The sequence below is a fragment of the Oncorhynchus masou genome, chromosome 23, assembly GCF_036934945.1.
Source record: "Oncorhynchus masou masou isolate Uvic2021 chromosome 23, UVic_Omas_1.1, whole genome shotgun sequence".
Lineage (NCBI taxonomy): Eukaryota > Metazoa > Chordata > Actinopteri > Salmoniformes > Salmonidae > Oncorhynchus > Oncorhynchus masou.
The window spans coordinates 18,679,588-18,699,372 of record NC_088234.1 but is presented as its reverse complement, the minus strand read 5'-3'; the positions used below and the strand labels follow the sequence as shown (position 1 = coordinate 18,699,372).

Here is a 19,785-nt window from a genome sequence, read left to right as displayed (position 1 = left end):
CCATTGATCAATACACCCAGTCACTACAAAAATACAAATGTCTTAGTTGCCGGAGAGGAAGGAAACCACCATTTGACCATGAGGCCAATGGTGACTTTAAAACAGTTAGAGTTTAATGGCTGTGATAGGAGAGAACTGAGGATGGATCAACAACATTATAGTTACTCCACAATACTAACCTAAACAAAGGATGCATGCAGAAAACATGCATCCTGTTTGCAATAATGCACTAAAGTAAAACTGCAAAAAATGTAGCAAAGAAATTAACTTCATGTCCTGAATACAAAGCATCATGTTTGGGGCAATCCAACACATCACTGAGTACCACTCGTCATATTTTCAAGCATGTTGGTGGCTGGATCATGTTATGGGTATGCTTGTCATCGTCAAGGATTAGAGAATTTTTTAGTCAAAAAATATATGGAATAGAGCTAAGCACAGTCAAAATCCTAGAGGAAAACCTGGTTCAGTCTTCTTTCTATTAGACACTGCGGGACATATGCACCTTTCAGCGGGACAATAACCTAAAACACAAAGCCAAATACACACTGGAGTTGCTTACCAAGATTACATTGACTGTTCCTGAGTGGCCTAGTTACAGTTCAACTTGAAAATGGCTGTCTAACAATGATCAACAATCAACTTGACAGAACATGAATATTTATTTTAAAGAATAATGTGCAAACATTGTACAATCCAGGTTTGCAAAGCTATTAGAGACTTACCCAGAAGGACTCACAGCTGCATAATGCATAATTTCTATATTTAAGATAATACATATTCAAAAAAATGTAAAAACATGTTTTCACTTTATCATTATGGGGTATTGTGTGTGGATGGGTGAGAATTGTAAAAGAATCCTTTCTGAATTCAGTCTGTAACAAAAAGTTGTAAAATAAATGAAGGGGTATGAATACTTTCTGAAGGCACGACAAATTGGATATTGTTTCATCATGTCAAATCAATTCAAATTTTATTAGTCACATGTGCCGAATACAACAGGTGTAGACATTACAGTGAAATGCTTACTTACGAGCCCCGAACCAACAATGCTGTTTCAGAAAAGTATGGATAAGAATAAGAGATTAAAGTGACAAGTAATTCAATAGCAGCAGTAAAATAACAATAGCGAGACTATATACAGGGGGGTACCGATACAGAGTCAATATGCGGGGGCACCAGTTAGTTTAGGTAGTATGTACATGTAAGTCGCTCTGGATAAGAGCGTCTGCTAAATGACTTAAATGTAAATGTAAATGTAGGTAGAGTTGTTCAAGTGACTATGCATAGATGACAACAGAGAGTAGCAGTGGTGTAAAGAGGGGGTGGGGGGGGGGGGCCCTGAAAATAGTCTGGGTAGCCATTTGACTAGATGTTCAGGAGTCTTATGGCTTGGGGGTAGAAGCTGTTTAGAAGGCTCTTGGACCTAGACTTGGCGCTCTGGTACCACTTGCCGTGCGGTAGCAGAGAGAACAGTTAATGACTAGGGTGGCTGGAGTCTTTGGTAATTTCAGGGACTTCCTCTGACACCACCTGGTACAGAGGTCCTGGATGGCAGGAAGCTTGGCCCCAGTGAATTACTGGGCCGTTCGCACTACCCTCTGTATTGCCTTGTGGTCGGAGGCTGAGCAGTTGCCATACCAGGCAGTGATGCAACCAGTCTCTATGGTGCAGCTGTAGAACGTTTTGAGGATCTGAGGACACACCCAAATCTTTTCAGTCTCATATGGGGGAATAGGTTTTGTCGTGCCCTCTTCACAATTGTCTTGGTGTGCTTGGTTTATGTAAAAGTGTTGAGAGTCATGCAAAGCTCTACACAAATTAAATGTGTTATTATTACTATCATTTCTGTTGATACTATCATTATTATCATTATTATATAACTATTATTAAATATGTGTATTTGTTTGATGATTCATTGTTCTTGTACCCAGTGGGAAATCATTGATAAAGGAAACAATATCACAATACTGGTAACATATTTAGAAGAGGACCCCTTGAACAATACCTAGGGTTAGGGTTGACAATAACATGATTATGGAAATATTATCAGCAATGTATGTCTCATACAACAACCGCATTCATAAAACTTTTTCTAAAACATCCAGGTTATTTTAAGTGGGCAAACATTTCTGTTGACCATTGATTACATTTTTGAAATTATTATTATTTCTATTTGCGTTTTTCTTTTTGTTTCAGGCACAGATAAAACAACAGAAATAGATCAGATAATAATCAGTAGTATATGGATTGTTAATCATGAAACATTATAGAATCTAATACATTATTACACATTCTTACACATGTATTACTACGCACATATTGACTTTATACACAATTTGAGTTAGGTACCAATACATTGACATTTTCAATAATATTTTTGTGTTAATACATGCCAATTGCTGTGCTATTATGCCTGTTCTGCATCAGTGTAAGTAATTCAAGTGCCCGTAGGAAGGAAAGTGGTACACCTGGATAAAATCTTTATTTATCACTCCATGAGGGTATAGCAGTCTGCCTGGGGGCCACACCAGCAGAGCAGCCTATGTAGTATTTGCTGGTCTTCAAGCACTCAGTTGTGAGCTTAAGGCAAACAAAACAGAACTCTTTATTGCAATTCTTGCATTCTATATTTTTACAGCCAGTCTTATCGTGTTCTAACAATACACCACAGGTGGGACAGGCACGTGTGGATGGGCAGCCGGTGACCCCCTGGACATCAGCAAATGTGACAGTAGGGCAGGTCTTCAGCAGTTCCAGATCAGTCATGCAGTCATTGTTGTCACAGTAGTCAGAACTCTGTTGTGAACCTTTCCACTGCTGCAGGCACAGCCAGCAGAACTCGTACATCTGGCCCTTTTCTGCTGAGCACACTGTGCAGTGGACTCTCAGGTTGGAGAGGTCAGTCCTTGCAACATATGAGTTGCAGCCTGGACACTTGTTTGAGGTGGGGTGTGTAGGATAATAAGTACAAATGAATACTAAATAGGCTTGATTCTATCCTGCAACATTGCATACTCACAGTTCTTTGAAAAGAGATAGTTTGAATGACTGGATAGTTGAATGCATAAAACAATTTCAGAAAATACTGACCGATTTGTAAGAGTTCTGGGCTGAAACCAAGTCAGCCATTGTCTCCTCAAATTTCTTCATCTCCTCAGGAGTCAGAAGAGCCAGTTTACGCACTTCTGTGTAAGACCACTCCGCACCACACATTTCACCATCATCACGTGATGCAGGGCAAATGAATGTGCACTTTTTCTGGAATCACAAAATACAGTTTGTGGTCAGCGGTGAGAAATACCAAATACTCTATTCAAATAGCTTTGTTCTTGATCTTGACAGCAAGTTATAAGCTTCAGAAATTCAGAACAATTGAGTATTCTGAAAAGGATAATGGTTGATTTTAAATAAATGTTTGTACTGTCACAAGGCAGTGCACAGAGCTTTGGTGGGGCAGACGCTAAATGTACCCCCCCCCCCAAATACAAACTTAAACTGATCCTGTTGCTAAATGTTCCATTATTAGGTCATACTTTTCTGCAAAAACACAGTCACCCATCACACATTGTAGGCTAACAAGCTAGAACCAAAGATTGAAAGGAATTAATTAAGTATGTTTGCTGGAACCACTACTGGAGAGTGCTATTACCACGTTCACAAGCTAATCGGAATCAGGAAACACTGAAATATCGGCCTTGCAAACTGGATGAAAAAAGCATGTGTATAACAATTTGTAGATTTCAGTTTCTATGTAATCTGATCATCACTTATGTAGACTAGATTAATCCGCTAGTTGGCTAGGCTATGCTGTCAAAACAAGCTAACTAGTTATAGGCTACTTGATTTGAATTTGTTCTGCTACTGACAAACTGTCAAAGAGCAGTTGCCCTCTTCTCTGTCCCTGACCACAAGACAACTTCAAAGTAACCTACTACAGGTAGTGTTCATTTCAAACTCACCCCTTGTGGCTTGTGCATGCAACAAGTGCATCAATGCACTCATTTTTTAAACTTGACCTTTGTTTAACTATGCAAGTCAGTTAAGAACAAATTCTTATTTTCAATGACAGCCTAGGAACAGTGGGTTAACTGCCTTGTCCAGGGGCAGAACGACAGATGTTTACCTTGTCAGCTCGGGGATTCGATCTTGCAACCTTTCAGTTAATGCTTTAACCACTAGACTACCTGCTGCCCCACTCATTAAGAATTTATTTTTAAAAATAATTTTATTTGGTTACTACATGATTCCATGTGTGTTATTTCATAGTTTTGATGTCTTCACTATTATTCTAATGTAGAAAATAGTAAAAAGAAAAGAAAAACCCTGGAATGAGTAGACTTTTGACTAGTACTGTAAGTATTCAGACCCTCAAATCAAATGTTATTGGTCACATGCACATGGTTAGCAGATGTTAATGCGAGTGTAGCGAAATGCTTGTGCTTTTCGATCCGACAGTGCAGTAATATCTAACAAGTAATCTATTCCCCAACAACTACCTAATACACAAAAATCTAAAGGGGTGAATGAGAATATGTACATATAAGTATATGGATGAGCGATGGCCGAGCGGCATAGGCAAGATGCAGTAGATTGTATAAAATACAGTACATAAATGTGATAAGAGTAATTTAAGAAATGTAAACATTATTAAAGTGGTATTATTTAAAGTGGCTTTGTTTAAAGTGACTAGTGATCAATTTATTAAAGTGGCCAGTGATTGGGTCTCAATGTAGGCAGCAGTCTCTCTGAGTTAGTGATTGCTGTTTAGCAGTCTGATGGCCTTGAGATAGAAGCTGCTTTTCAGTCTCTCGCTCCCAGCTTTGATGCACCCGTACTGACCTCGCCTTCTGGATGGTAACTGTGTGAACAGTGGCTCGGGAGGTTGTTGTCCTTGATGATCTTTTTGGCCTTCCTGTGACATCGGGTGTCATGGAGGGCAGGTGGTTTTCCCCCGGTGATGCCTTGTGCAGACCGCACCACCCTCTGGAGAGCCTTGCGGTTGAGGGCGGTGTAGTTGCCGTACCAGGCTGTGATACAGCCCGACAGGATGCTCTCGATTGTGCATCTGTTAAAGTTTGTCAGCCTCCTGAGGTTGAAGAGGCGCTGTTGCGCCTTCTTCACCACATTGTGTGTGTGGGTGGACCATTTCAGTTTGTCTGTGATGTGTACACCGAGGAACTTAAAAATGTCCACCTTCTCAACTGCTGTCCCTTCGATGTGGATAGGGTGGTGCTCCCTCTGCGGTTTCCTGTAGTCCACGATCATCTCTTTGTTTTGTTGAAATTGTATGAGAGGTTATTTTCCTGACAGCACACTGAGTGCCCTCACCTCCTCCCTGTAGGCTGTCTCGTCATTGTTGGTAATCAAGCCCACTACTGTTGTGTCGTCTGCAAACATGATGATTGAGTTGGAGGCGTGCATGGCCACGCAGTTGTGGGTGAACAGGGAGAATAGAAGGGGGATGAGCACGCACCTTTGTGGGGCCCCAGTGTTGAGGGTCAATGAAGTGGAGATGTTCCCTACCTTCACCACCTGGGGGCGGCCCGTCAGGAAGTCCAGGACCCAAATGCACAGGGCAGGGTTGAGACCCAGGGCCTCCAGTTTGACGATGATCTTGGAGGGTACTATGGTGTTGAATGCTGAACTGTAGTCAATGAACAGCATTCTTACATACAGTAGGTATTCCATTTGTGCAGATGGGATAGGGCAGTGTGCAGTGTGATGGTGATTGAGTTGTCTGTGGACCTGTTGGTGCGGTATGCAAACTGAAGTGGGTCCAGGGTGGCCGGTAAGGTGGAGGTGATATGATCCTTGACTAGTCTCCCAAAACACTTCATGATGACAGAAGTGAGTCCTAGTAGTAGTCATTTAGTTCAGTTATCTTCTTGGGTACAGGAACAATGCTAACCATGTGGGGACAACAGACGAGGATAAGGAGTGATTGAATATGTCTGTAAACACACCAGCCAGCTGGTCTGCGCATGCTCTGAGGACACGGCTAGGGATGAGGTCTGGGCCAGCAGCCTTGCGAGGGTTTACACGTTTAAATGTTTTACTCATGTCGGCCACGGAGAAAGGGGGGAGGGGGCGCAGTCCTTGTTAGCGGGCTGCGGCGGTGGCACTGTATTATCCTCAAAGCGGGCAAAGAAGGTGTTTAGTTTGTCTGGAAGCGTGGCGTCGGTGTCAAGGACGTGGCTGGTTTTCTTTTTGTAGTCTGATTTCCTGTAGACCCTGTCACATACGTCTCGTGTCTGAGCCGTTGAATTGTCACTCCACCTTGTCCCTGTACCGGCATTTTGCTTGTTTGATTGCCTTGCGGAGTGAATAACTACACTGTCTATATTCAGCCATATTCCCACACTTCTTTCCATGGTTAAATGCGGTGGTTCGCTCTTTCAGTTTTGCGTGAATGCCGCCATCCATCCATGGTTTCTGGTTAAGGTATATTTTAATAGTCACAGTTGGTACAACATCTCCAATGCACTTCTTTATAAACTCACTCACCAAGTCAGCGTATAGGTCGATGTTGTTCTCTGAGGCTGACCGGAACATATTCCAGTCCACGTGATCAAAACAATCTTGAAGCGTGGCTTCCGATTGGTCAGACCAGCGTTGAATGGATCTCGTCACTGGTACATCCTGTTTGCGTTTCTACCTATTAGATGGTAGGAGCAAGATGACGTTGTGGTCGGATTTGCCAAAGGGAGGACGGGGGAGGGCTTTGTATGCATCGCGGAAGTTAGAGTAGCAGTGGTCGAGTGTATTGGCCCTGCACGGAGTGCAATCAATATGCTGATAGAGTTAAGGTAGCCTTGTTCTCAAATTTGCTTTGTTAAAATACCGAGCTACAATAAATCCCTTCTCAGGATATATGGTTTCTAGTTTACAAAGAGTCCAGCGAAGTTCCTTGAGGGCCGTCTTTGTGTCTGCTTGGGGGGGAATGTACACAGCTGTGACTATAGCTGACTAGAATTATCTTGGTAAGTAAAATGGCCGGCATTTGATTGTAAGGAATTCTAGGTCGGGTGACCAGAAAGACTTGAGTTCCTGTATGTTGTTATGATTACACCATGAGTTGTTAATCATGAATCATACACCCCTGCCCTTCCTCTTCCCAGAGAGGTGTTTATCTCTGTGGGCGCGATGCATGGAGAAGCCCTGCGTTGGCTTGGCTGTGTACGTAGGGTCATTGTCCTGTTGGAAGGTGAACCTTCGCCCCAGTCGGAGGTCCTGAGCGGTCTGGAGCAGGTTTTCATCAAGGATCTCTCTGTACTTTGCTCCATTCATCTTTCCCTTGATCCTGACTAGTCTCCCAGTCCATGTTGCTGAAGAAAATCCCCACAGCATGATACTGTGTCTGAAAGTGTCTGAATACTTAATCAGTTTTTATTTGTAAGACATTTCTAAAAACCTGTTTCGCTTTTTCATTAAGGGGTGTCACGAGGTGCCCTTTTTCATGAGGATCATAGCCCCCTCTCTCTCTCCCAACACAGGCTTATGGGGGTCATAAATACCTAAAACTCTTTACCCCACTCGGCCAAAATGAAGGTTGAGAATCCATTTGTTACCAAGGAGAACGACTTTGCAGTACGGTAACGTCAAAGGGTTGAATAATGTAACAATATTTCTCTATTCCAACCATTTTAAATTGTTTGTGGGTATTTAAAGAACAATCCTGGCGAATTTGTTAATAATTTGTGATGTAACTAAAGACCTTAGGACAACATAACTGTATCTCTTAATGTAAAAATGTGCTAGTTGTCAGTCACATCCAAATGTGGGGGAAAATATAGGATTAAATATGAAACTATTTGTGAGAAGATGTAATGTGATGTTAACCAAGTCCGTGAGCACAGACACTACAACGGCGTCATGGACCGAACCTTTTCCCAGAAGTGTATACATTTATATTAACCTGTTGTGTGCAGGGGGAGTATTTTTATGTTTGGATGAAAAACGTACCCAAATGAAACTGCCTATTTCTCAGGCCCAGAATTTAGAATATGCATATAATTGTCAGATTAGGATATAAAACACTCTAAAGTTGACAAAACTGTCAAAATATTGTCTGTGAGTATAACAGAACCGATTTTGCAGGGGAAAACCTGAGGAAAATCCAACCTGGAAGTGCTGTTTTTCCTGAAAGCTCTCTGTTCCATTGCCTGCCTTCGCTCCATTTAAAGGGATATCCACCAGATTCCTTTTCCTAAGGCTTCCACATGTTGTGACCAGTCTTTAGACATAGTTCCAGGCTTTTATTTTGAAAAATGAGCGAGAAAGATGACATCGCGTCATTGGATGCCTGGGTGCCAGCAGCGTTTTGCATGCGCAACAGCTTGGAACAGACATTTTCTCTCTCTCTCCTATTGAAGAAGCTACAGTCCCAGTTGAAATATTATCGATTATATGTGGTAAAAACAACCTGAGGATTGATTATAAAAAACGTTTGACATGTTTCTACGAACTTTACGGATACTATTTGGAATTTTCGTCTGCCTGGTCGTGACCACTCGAGCCTGTGGATTTTTGAACATAACGCGCCAACCAAATGGAGGTATTTTGGAAATAAAAATAATCTTTATGGAACAAAATGAACATTTATTGTGTAACTAGGAGTCTCGTGAGTGCAAACATCTGAAGATCATCATAGGTAAGCGATTCATTTTATTGCTTTTCTGACTTTCGTGACCAATCTACTTGGCTGCTAGCTGTTTGTAATGTTTGCTGAGAGAGATGTCCTTACATAAACACTTGGTATGCTTTCGCCGAAAAGCTGTTTTGAAATCTGACACGCCAGGTGGATTAACAACAAGCTAAGCTGTGTTTTGCTATATTGCACTTGTGATTTCATGAAAATTAAATGTTTTTGTAATTTAATTTGAATTTGGCGCTCTGCAATTCAGAGGATGTTGACGAAAAGGATCCCGCTAACGGGATGGGTGCATCAAGAAGTTAACCTCTTACATCTATGGGGGCGCTATTTCATTTTTGGATGAAAAACGTTTCCGTTTTAAACAAGATATTTTGTCACAAAAAGATGCTCGACTATGCATATAATTGATAGCTTTCGAAAGAAAACACTCTGACGTGTCCAAAACTACCAAGATATTCTCTGTGCGTGCCCTAGAACGTGAGCTTCAGGCAAAACCAAGATGGAAGGAAATGAGCAGGATTTTTGAGGCTCTGTTTTCCATTGTCTCCTTATATGGCTGTGAATGCGAGAGGAATGAGCCTGCCCTTTCTGTCGTTTCCCCAAGGTGTCTGCAGCATTGTGACGTATTTGTAGGCAGATCATTGGAAGATTGACCATAAGAGACCACATTTACCAGGTGTCCGCCCGGTGTCCTGCGCCGAAATTGGTGCGCAAAAGTCACCTGCCAGTATTTTTCCATGGGATACAGAGAGGAAAGCAAGCTTCCACGAACTGCATATCAATGAAGAGATATGTGAAAAAACACCTTGAGGATTGATTCCAAACAACGTTTGCCATGTTTCGGTCGATATTATGTAGTTAATCCGTAAAAAGTTTTACGTTGTAGGTGACTGAATTTTCGGTTCGTTTCGGTAGCCAGACGCAATGTAGAAAACGGAACGATTTCTCCTACACACAGACGCTTTCAGGAAAAACTGCGCATTTGGTATGTAACTGAGAGTCTCCTCATTGAAAACATCAGAAGCTCTTCAAAGGTAAATGATTTTATTTATTTGGTTATCTGGTTTTTGTGAAAATGTTGCGTGCTAAATGCTACTCAAAATGCTATGCTAGCTTTGCATACTCTTACACAAATTAGTCAATTTCTATGGTTCAAAAGCATATTTTGAAAATCTGAGATGACAGTGTTGTTAAGAAAAGGCTAAGCTTGAGAGCAGACGCATTATTTTCATTTTATTTGCGATTTTCAGAAATCGTTAACGTTGCGTTATGCTAATGAGCCTGAGGCTTTAGTCACAAACCCGGATCCGGGGTGGGGAGTTTCAAGAAGTTAAGTCAAAGAACGTAAGGACTCGGAGTCCCCACGTTGAAATGGCTACAACTCTATTACCAAAGGACAAGACCAGACAGTGTGACGCATTGGCTACCTGGCTGGAAATGGTTACACTCTGACACTATCGATCACTACAGAATAAGTGTGAAATCCTAGGCCGTCAAACAACTGGCCTGCAGCTGGAAATGTACGTAGCGTAGGATGAGAATACCGACAACCGCGGAACCATCTATTAACCATACCAACTCGAAGAACAATTGTACTCGGAAAGATCCATTCTCAAGAACATTTCTCCCAGCAACGACCATTGGTACACCTGATATAACCATTATAAACACAACCAGAGAATTTATGTCGACTGACTCCCCAGCAGACGGACCTGCGATTTCAACAGAGAGACAACAAGACATACGGGCGTAAATATATACATTGCAATTATATTCAAATGAGCGGCCGTTCATGTGCTAAGTATTAGCATTTCAATTAGTATAATTATGAACTGTGTATTGTGGGTCCATTCTGTCTTTCCCGCTCTTTACCTGTTACCACCCCTTTCCATTATCTACCAAGCCATCAGATTGGTTTAGCCCACTAGGGACTTTTTATTGCATTGTGTTAGTAACCAATAACTATACTATGTATTTCTGTGATTATTTAGTTAGTTAGTAAATAAATAATTAAGCCATATTGTATATTGCTGATTCATCATTTAGACTTGGGTTCGTGCAGACAAGCAATAATTTTACGACGTTCAGAATGAGACAAACAGAGGTAATAATCATTAATAGAAGACTGTAATCGATAAGGTATGAAAATATCTGAAGAGTTATATTCGGGAAATAATAACTCTGTAAACATTTTTCCGTGGTGCCCCGACTTCCTCGTTAATGAATGTTTACATGATTAGTTTAATCCCGTAATAATCAAACCGAGAGAACTGATTTGATATAAATAAGTCTTAACATTGTCACGTTCTGACCTTCATTTCCTTTGTTTTGCCTTTATTTAGTATGATCAGGGCGTGAGTTGGGGTGGACAGTCTATGTTTGATTTTCTGTTTGGTTTCTGTTTCGGCCTATGGTTCTCAATCAGAGGCAGGTGTCGTTAGTTGTCTCTGATTGAGAATCATACTTAGGTAGCCTGGGTTTCACTGTTGGTTTGTGGGGTGTTTGTTTTCCGAGTCAGTGTTTGTCACCACACAGAAATGTTTCGTTGATGCACGTTATTTTTGTTTTGTTCGAGTGTTCAGTTGTTTTCGTAATAAATAATTATGGACACTCACCACGCTGCGTTTTGGTCCGATCCCTGTTACTCCTCTTCAGACGAAGAGGAGATCTGCCGTTACAAACATTTAATGATAGTCCAGTCACGACAGGGGTATTGTGTGTAAATTTGAGGAAAAAATATATTTAATATATTTTAGAATAAGGCTGTAACATAGCAAAATGTGGAAAAAGTCAAGGGCCTGTATACTTTCTGAACGCACTGTATGCATAGGCCTATATGTGTGCCCAAGCCTGAAAAAAACCCAGTTAAAATAATGATTGTGCCCTTCTTTATACAATGCATATTACGCAATGCAGAAAAGCATAAAAAATGGATTTAATATGTCTTTAATTGGTCTAGCCTAAATTAAAAAATTAAACAAATTCTAGTAATCACCTTTGAGTGTGGTCTGTATGCTTACTGGATGGACTGGTTATCTTATGCTACACTGGTTTCTATTCATGAGTCTGGGATACGATGCTGTTGGTTCATTGATTTTGCATGGCGGCTTTCAGAGTTTGTCTATAATAGTGAATTTGATAATGGGCCATTCTAAATCAAAACTAATTTAACAAAAAAAATCAATAGCCTATAGTCACATCATGCAGCCCATATATATTTTGATTTCTAAGACATTCGAAGGTTGGTATCATTCCCAACGAAAGTTGCCAAATAGCTCTAAATCTAGGGTAGCTTATGGGACATGTTTCAAGTGATCACTTTTACGCTTGTGGGTTCAATCCCCTCAGCGGCCCAGTACAGAAACGTATGCACTCATTACTGTAAGTTGCTCTGGATAAGAGCGTCTGGGAAAATAATGAAAATACCATTTCAGTTCTCACATAGAAATAAGTTGCATTTGCAAAGTATTTCAACAAACTAGAAAACATACGGTACCAGTCAAAAGTTTGGACACATCTACTCATTCAAGGGTTTTTCTTTATTGTTTCTATAGTAGTGAAGACATCAAAACTATGAAATAACACATTTGGAATCATGTAGTAACCAAAAAGGTGTTAAACAAATCAAAATATATTTTATATTTGAGATTCTTCAAAGTAGCCACCCTGTCACGGCTTTCGTTGTGGGAAGGAGGAGCGGACCAAAATGCAGCGTAGTTTTGATTCATTTTATTAAATACGGAAACTATACACGATAAACTAACAAAATAACAAACCTCCAAAAACCGAAAACAGCCCTATCTGGTGCAAAACACAGAGACAGGAACAATCACCCACAAACACACAGTGAAACCCAGGCTACCTAAATATGGTTCCCAATCAGAGACAATGACTAACACCTGCCCCTGATTGAGAAACATATCAGGCCAAACACAGAAATAGACAAACAAGACATCCAACATAGAATGCCCACTCAGATCACACTCTGACCAATCAAAACATAGAAACATACAAAGTAAACTATGGCCAGGGTGTGACACACCCTTTACCTTCATGACAGCTTTGCACACTCTTGGCATTCTCTCAACCAGCTTCATGAGGTAGTCACCTGGAATGATTCTCGGCAGGTTGCCTAGTGGTTAGAGTGTTGGGCCAGTAACTGAGAGATTGCTAGATCGAATCCCCGAGCTGACAAGGTAAAAATCTGTTGTTCTGCCCCTGAACAAGGGGCCGTCATTGTAAATAAGAATTTGTTCTTAACGGACTTGCCTAGTTAAATAAAAAAAATATTTAAAAAATAACAGGTGTGCCTTGTTCAAAGTTAATTTGTGGAATTTATTTCCTTCTTAATGTGTGTAAGCCAATCAGTTGTATTGTGACAAGGTAGGGGTGGTACAGAAGACAGCCTTTTTTTGCAAAAGACCAAGTCCATATTATGGCAAGAACAGCTCAAATAAGCAAAGAAAAAGGACAGTCCATAATTACTTTAAGACACGAAGAGTCCAGCTGTAGGCCTGTTGTAAGGCAGGTCCTCACCAGACATCACTGGCAACAACGTTGCCTATGGGCACATACCCACCGTCGCTGGACCAGACAGGACTGTCAAAAACTGCTCTTCTCTGACGAGTTGTGGTTTTGTCTCACCAGGGGTGATGGCCGGATTTGTGTTTATCGTTGAAGGAATGAGCGTTACACCGAGGCCTGTCCTCTAGAGCGGGATCGATTGTGAGGTGGAGGGTCCATCATGGTCTGGGGCGGTGTGTCACAGCATCATCGTACTGAGCTTGTTGTCATTGCAGTCAATCTCAACGCTGTGCATTACAGGGAAGACATCCTCCTTTCTCATGTGGTACTCTTCCTGCAGGCTCATCCTGACATGACCCTCCAGCATGACAATGCCACCAGCCATACTGCTCGTTCTGTGCGTGATTTCCTGCAAGACAGGAATGTCAGTGTTCTGCGATGGCCAGCGAAGAGCCCGGATCTCAATCCCATTGAGCACGTCTGCGACCTGTTGGATCGGAGGGTGAGGGCTAGGGCCATTCCCCCCAGAAATGTCTGGGAACTTGCAGGTGCCTTGGTGGAAGAGTGGGTTAACATCTCACAGCAAGAACTGGCAAATCTGGTGCAGTCCATGAGGAGGAGATGGACTGCAGTACTTAATGCAGCTGGTGGCCACACCAGATACTGACTGTTACTTTTGTTCAAGGACACATGATTCCATTTCTGTTTGTCACGTCTGTTGAACTTGTTCAGTTTATGTCTCAGTTGTTGAATCTTGTTATGTTCATACAAATATTTCCAGATGTTAAGTTTGCTGAAAATAAACGCAGTTGACAATGAGAGGACGTTTCTTTATTTGTTGAGTTCATATGTGTTGGAGTGTCAGTGCAGTATATGTGGGTAGAGTCCAGTGAGTGTGTGGGAAGAGTCCAGTGAGTGACTATGCATAGATAATAGACAGTGGGTAGCAGCATTGTAAAAACAGATGGGGGGGTATCAATGTTAATAGTCCGGGTGCCATTTGATTTATTGTTCTGCAGTCTTATGGCTTGGGGGTAGAAAGCTGTTGAAAAGCCTTTTGGTCCAAGACTTGGCGCTCCAATACTATTCAATGTGCGGTAGCAGAGAGAACAGTCTGTGACTTGGGTGACTGGAGTCTTTGACAATTTTTAGGGCTTTGTTCTGACACGGCCTAGTATATAAGTCCTGAATGGCAGGAAGCTTGGCCCCAGTGATGTACTGGGCTGTACGCAATACCCTCTGTAGTGTCAGACGCCGAGCAGTTGCCAAACCAGGCGGTGATGCAACCGGTAAGGATGCTCTCAGTGGTGCAGCTGTAGAACTTTTTGAGGATCTGGGGACCCATTCCACATTGTCTCCTGGGGGGGGAAAGGTGTTGTAGTGCCCTCTTCATAATTGTCTTTGTGTGTTTGGACCATGATAGTTTGTTGGTGATGTGGACACCAAGGAATTTGAAACTTTCGACCCGCTCCACTAAAGCCCCATCGATGGGCCTGTTCGGTCCTCCTTTTCCTGGAGTCCATGATCAGATCCTTTGTCTTGCTCACATTGAGGGAGAGGTTGTTATCCTGGCACCACACTGCCAGGTCTTTGACCTCCTCTCTATAGGCTGTCTCATCATCGTCGGTAATGAGGCCGACCACTGTTGTGTCGTCAGAAAACGTAATGATGGTGTTGGAATCGTGTTTGGTCACGCATTTGTGGGTGAACACGGAGTACAGGCGGGGACTAAGCACGCACCTCTGAGTGGCCCCAGTGTTGAGGATCAGCGTGGCAGATGTGTTGTTGCTTACCCTTACCACCACGGCGGACCGTCAGGAAGTCCAGGATCCAGTTGCAGAGGGCAGTGCTTAGTCCTTGGGTCCTTAGCCAAGCGATGAGCTTTGAGGGAACTATGGTGTTGAACGCTGAGCTGTAGTCAATGAACAGCATTCTCACATAGGTGTTCCTTTTGTTGGGGCGGTATGTGAATTAGAGTGGGTCTAGGGAATCCGTGATGATGCTGTTAATGTGAGCCATGACCAGCCTTTCAAAGCACTTCATAGCTACCGACGTGAGTGCTACAGGGCAGTAATCATTTAGGCAGGTTACCTTCACTTCCTTGGGCACAGGGACTATGGTGGTCTGCTTCAAACATATTATTACAGACTCGGTCAGGGAGAGGTTGAAAATGTCAGTGAAGTTGCTCCGCGCATGCTTTGAGTACACTTCCTGGTAATCCGTCAGGCCCTTCAGCTTTGTGAATGCTGACCTGTTTAAAGGTCTTGCTCACATCGGCTACAGAGAGTGTTATCACACAGTCGTCCGGAACAGCTGGTGCTCTCATGCATGCTTCAGTGTTGCTTGCCTTGAAGCGAACACAAAAGGCATTTAGCTCATCTGGTAGGCTCGTGCTACCGGGCAGCTCACGGCTGGGTTTCCCTTTGTAGTCTGTAATAGTTTTCATGCCATGCCACATCGACCGAGCATCAGAGCCGGTGTAGTAGGACTTAATCTTAATCCTGTATTGACACTTTGCCTGTTTGATGGTTCGTCTGAAGGCGTAGCGGGATTTCGTATTAGCATCCGGATTAGTGTCCCGCTGCTTGAAAGCGAAAGCTCAACGCGGATGCTGCCTGTAATCCATGGTTTCTGGTTGGGAGATGTACGTACGGTCACTGTTGGGACGATGTCGTTGATGCATTTATTGATGAAGCCGATGACTGAGGTGGTATACTCCTCAATACTATTGGATAAATCCCGGAACGTATTCCAGTACTGTAGCGTAGCGTCCGCGTCATCTGACCACTTCCGTATAGAGTGAGTCACTGGCACTTCCTGCTTTAGTTTTTTCTTGTAAGCAGGAATCAGGAGGATATAATTATGGTCAGATTTGCCAAATGGGGATGAGGGAGAGCTTTGTATGCATCTCTGTGTGTGGAGTTTTCCCCCCTTTGGTTACACATGTGACATGCTGGTGGAAATTATGTAAAATTGATTTCAGTTTGCCTGCATTAAAGGCCACTAGGAGCACCGATTCTGGATGAGCATTTTCTTGTTTGCTTATGGCCTTATACAGCTGGTTGAGTGCAGTCTTAGAGCCAGCATTGTTTTGTGGTGGACAGCTATGAATAATATAGATGGGAACTCTCTTGGTAGATAGTGTGGTGTACAGCTGATCATAAGGTACTCTACCTCAAGTGAGCAAAAACCTCAAGACTTCTATCTACCAAGCGCTATGATGAAACTGGGTCTCATGAAGTCCACCACAGGAAAGGAAGACCCAGAGTTACCTCTGCTGCATAGGATAAGTTCATTAGACTTAACTGCACCTCAGATTGCAACCCAAATAAATTATTCACAGAGTTCAAGTAACAGACGTCTCAACTTTGACTGTTCAGAGGAGACTGCGTGAATCAGGCCTTCATGGTCGAATTGCTGAAAAGAAACCACTACTCAAGGACACCAATAAGAAGGAGAATTGCTTGGGTCAAGAAACACGAGCAATGGACATTAGGCCGGTGGAAATCTGTCCTTTGGTCTGATGAGTCCAAATTTCAGGTATTTGGTTCCAACCGCCGTTTCTTTATGAGATGTACTGTAGGTGAACGGATGATCTCCGCATGTATGGTTCCCAACGTGAAGCATGGAGGAGGAGGTGTGATGGTGTGGGGGTGCTTTGCTGGTGACATGGTCTGTGATTTATTTAGAATTCAATGCACACTTAACCATTAAGGGTACCACAGCATTCTGCAGCAATACAACAGGATAATGACCCAAAACACACCTCCAGGCTGTGTAAGGGCTATTTGACCAAGGAGAGTGGTGGAGAGCCTCATCATCTGACCTGGCCTACACAATCACCTGAGATCAACCCAATTGAGATGGTTTGGGATGAGTTGGACCGCAGAGTGAAGGAACTGCAGCCAGCAAGTGCTCAGCAAATGTGGATACTCCTTCAAGACTGTTGGAAAAGCATTCCTCATGAAGCTGGTTGAGAGAATACCAAGAGTATGCAAAGCTGTCATCAAGGCAAAGGGTGGCTACTTTGAAGAACCTAAAATATATTTTGATTTGTTTATCACATTTTTGGTTACTACATGATTCCATATGCATTATTTCATAGTTTTGATGTCTTCACTATTATTCTACAATGTAGAAAAGTAATAATAAAGAAAAACCCTTGAATGAGTAGGTGTCCAAACTTTTGACTGTATATCAAGTATTTTTATTTTAAATTGTTGGTGTTGAGCTGGAGTATGGCGACTGCTATACTCAATTGATGCCCCTAGGCGAAAAGGGCAGGTGCTCCAGCATCCCCAGTGCTCTATCTGTGCACATGCCTGTACTGTCATACAATTATGGCTGAAGACAGATGGTGCGCTGAAGACAACTGGGGGAAAAAAACTGGTAAAATAATTACCAGTGATTTTGAGGTCAGAAAGTCAGAGTTCGAAAAAGAGGCCCGCGTTCCCAGCTTGGAATTCCGAGTTGGATGACGAATTTTCCCAGTCTGAGCTTGTTTTCTTCCAGAGTTCCTAGCTGCATAAGTAGCCTACCTTATCGAGTAGGCTTAGGCACCATCTGGTCAATGACTCTGGGGTGACAGCGTGACCACAGGACATCTCTGCCCTCAGAGACTCATATATAACCCCGCCAACTGAAACACAGCACAAACAATATGTTTCTCTTTTGAATTTTACTTACTGGTATTCCTTTTAAATTAGCATTTTCTGTAATGGAGGTCACAGATGCTCATATCTAAGGTTATAACCCAGGAAAAATGATTTACTAAAGTGATATGATTAATCATTTTGCTTACAATGTAATTTCCTTTCATTTAAATCGTCAATTGTCACTTTGAATTTAGACACACCAAATGTCCAATCGAATCTTAAAATGTATGACATACGAAATGGGTACGAATAGCTAATAATTGTTTTAAATATAGACCCCTCCCCCAATAACAATTTTCCGCTGGGGGGAATGCTCAATCTTTGTAATGAGGGATTTTCAAAGCGGTAACACCTATGACAAACTTAAAGACATATTATATTTGTAGAATCAGTATAATATTGTAATACCCCTAATTGATTCAATTGACATATACAAGTTATGAAATACTTGTTTACTTTCTAGCATTAAAAATAATAGATAAATGCCATAAAACACTGAGTCACTGCTGGGACAGGCTAATTTGCTTACCCATCAGAACATTAAATGCTGCAGTATAAATTGTCTATAATATTTTGTCATTGATAAGCCGTTCAATATGAACAACATTTGTAGTTATTTGTAAATTTTAAAGGGTTTTTTATGGTTGCAAAGACGAGTGACGCAAATGCCACCACAATTGAAGAACGACCCATATGCAACATGTATCTGATATGTAAACCTATAAGCTTCTATTACATTTTTAAAGTAAATGCTTTAGTTCTTGCCACAGTTGACATTAGGGTAACATAGCATGCAGAACAAATTATTAGCTTAATTTACTCTTCAATTGTCTAACGTCTTAAACTAATGAAAATCTTACTAATGTCGTCATCTCTGTTCACAAACTTGAGCGTCTTGTCTCCGGGGTCATAACATTTCTCTTTCTCCTGCTTCTCTTTCTTTTGGCATTGGGTTGTTTTGCTGTTCCCCATCTTGTCTTTCAACTGCTGCTATCACTATGCTGTGAAGTGAGTTATGAATCGGACTTAGCAAGTGAGCCAAGTCTGCTCTCTGGCTATTTCTTACAGCTGCTTTCAGCTTTCACTTTGTCTTTCCATGTCAGTGTTTATAATAGGACACAAGACTGAAATTGACCTCCAGGGGCAGACTGGGACCAGAAATTGCCTTGGCATTTCTGGCCCATTTTTTACCTTGAGGCCTCCACACAGGACATTTTTTTCCTTGATGCCACCATACCGGCCAATTGTTGTTGTTTTTTGTGCAAATAGCAACTGACAGATTCCCAAAAGCGACAGAGACAGGACACAGCATTGCTCAGCCCATTCCAAGCTCTTCTCTGTCCAGGCACCCCAATGGTGAAACTAGGACAGTGGAGTCCTACCTGAAACCTTACCTCTTCAAAGAATACCTTAAAATAAGCCCACAGAACCCCCACTCCCACCCCCTTGTTTTTCAGTTTGTCATTTTCTTAACCCATATAGTGACTAAATGACAGCATACGTTTCAAGTATCATGCTAGCTAGTCTTTGATGTTACAAGAGGAATGACAGTAACACAATGCAAACTGATGACATGGAATAAAATAAACATTTAAGCACAGGCCATTGTCTCATCTAGTTCATATTGCTTTTATACTGTCAGCAAAATATCAAAAAGTTACTGAATGTTTGAAAATGATAGATGACATGATTAGAATGACTTAATTGACTTGATGGATCAGCTTCTCACATAAGCTTACAGGTTAAAAATATATATCTTTATGATTCTGTGTTTGAAATTCACTGCACGACTGATAGGAATTTTATGAATAATGACTAAACAATATCTACATTTAAATAGAACTATAACTAATTAAACTCTACCCTGTTTTACAATATCTGATTAATAATGTTAGTTCATAAGAGATTATGTAGCATGAACAAGGAGTAATTAAACATAAACACCATTCC

At 41.8% G+C, this 19,785-nt stretch overlaps 1 protein-coding gene across 1 annotated transcript; it reads right to left on the bottom strand.

Moving 5' to 3' along the window:
* Positions 1 to 649: 649 nt before the first annotated feature.
* On the bottom strand, positions 650 to 18,900 carry LOC135510500 (potential E3 ubiquitin-protein ligase ariadne-2-like). Its single transcript, XM_064931493.1, has 4 exons — positions 18,696 to 18,900; positions 17,719 to 17,819; positions 3,094 to 3,261; positions 650 to 2,937 (listed from the first exon to the last, which is right to left on the bottom strand). The coding sequence occupies exons 1-4, from the start codon at positions 18,805 to 18,807 to the stop codon at positions 2,485 to 2,487; spliced, it is 834 nt and encodes a 277-aa protein (XP_064787565.1). The 5' UTR covers positions 18,808 to 18,900; the 3' UTR covers positions 650 to 2,484.
* Positions 18,901 to 19,785: the final 885 nt, after the last annotated feature.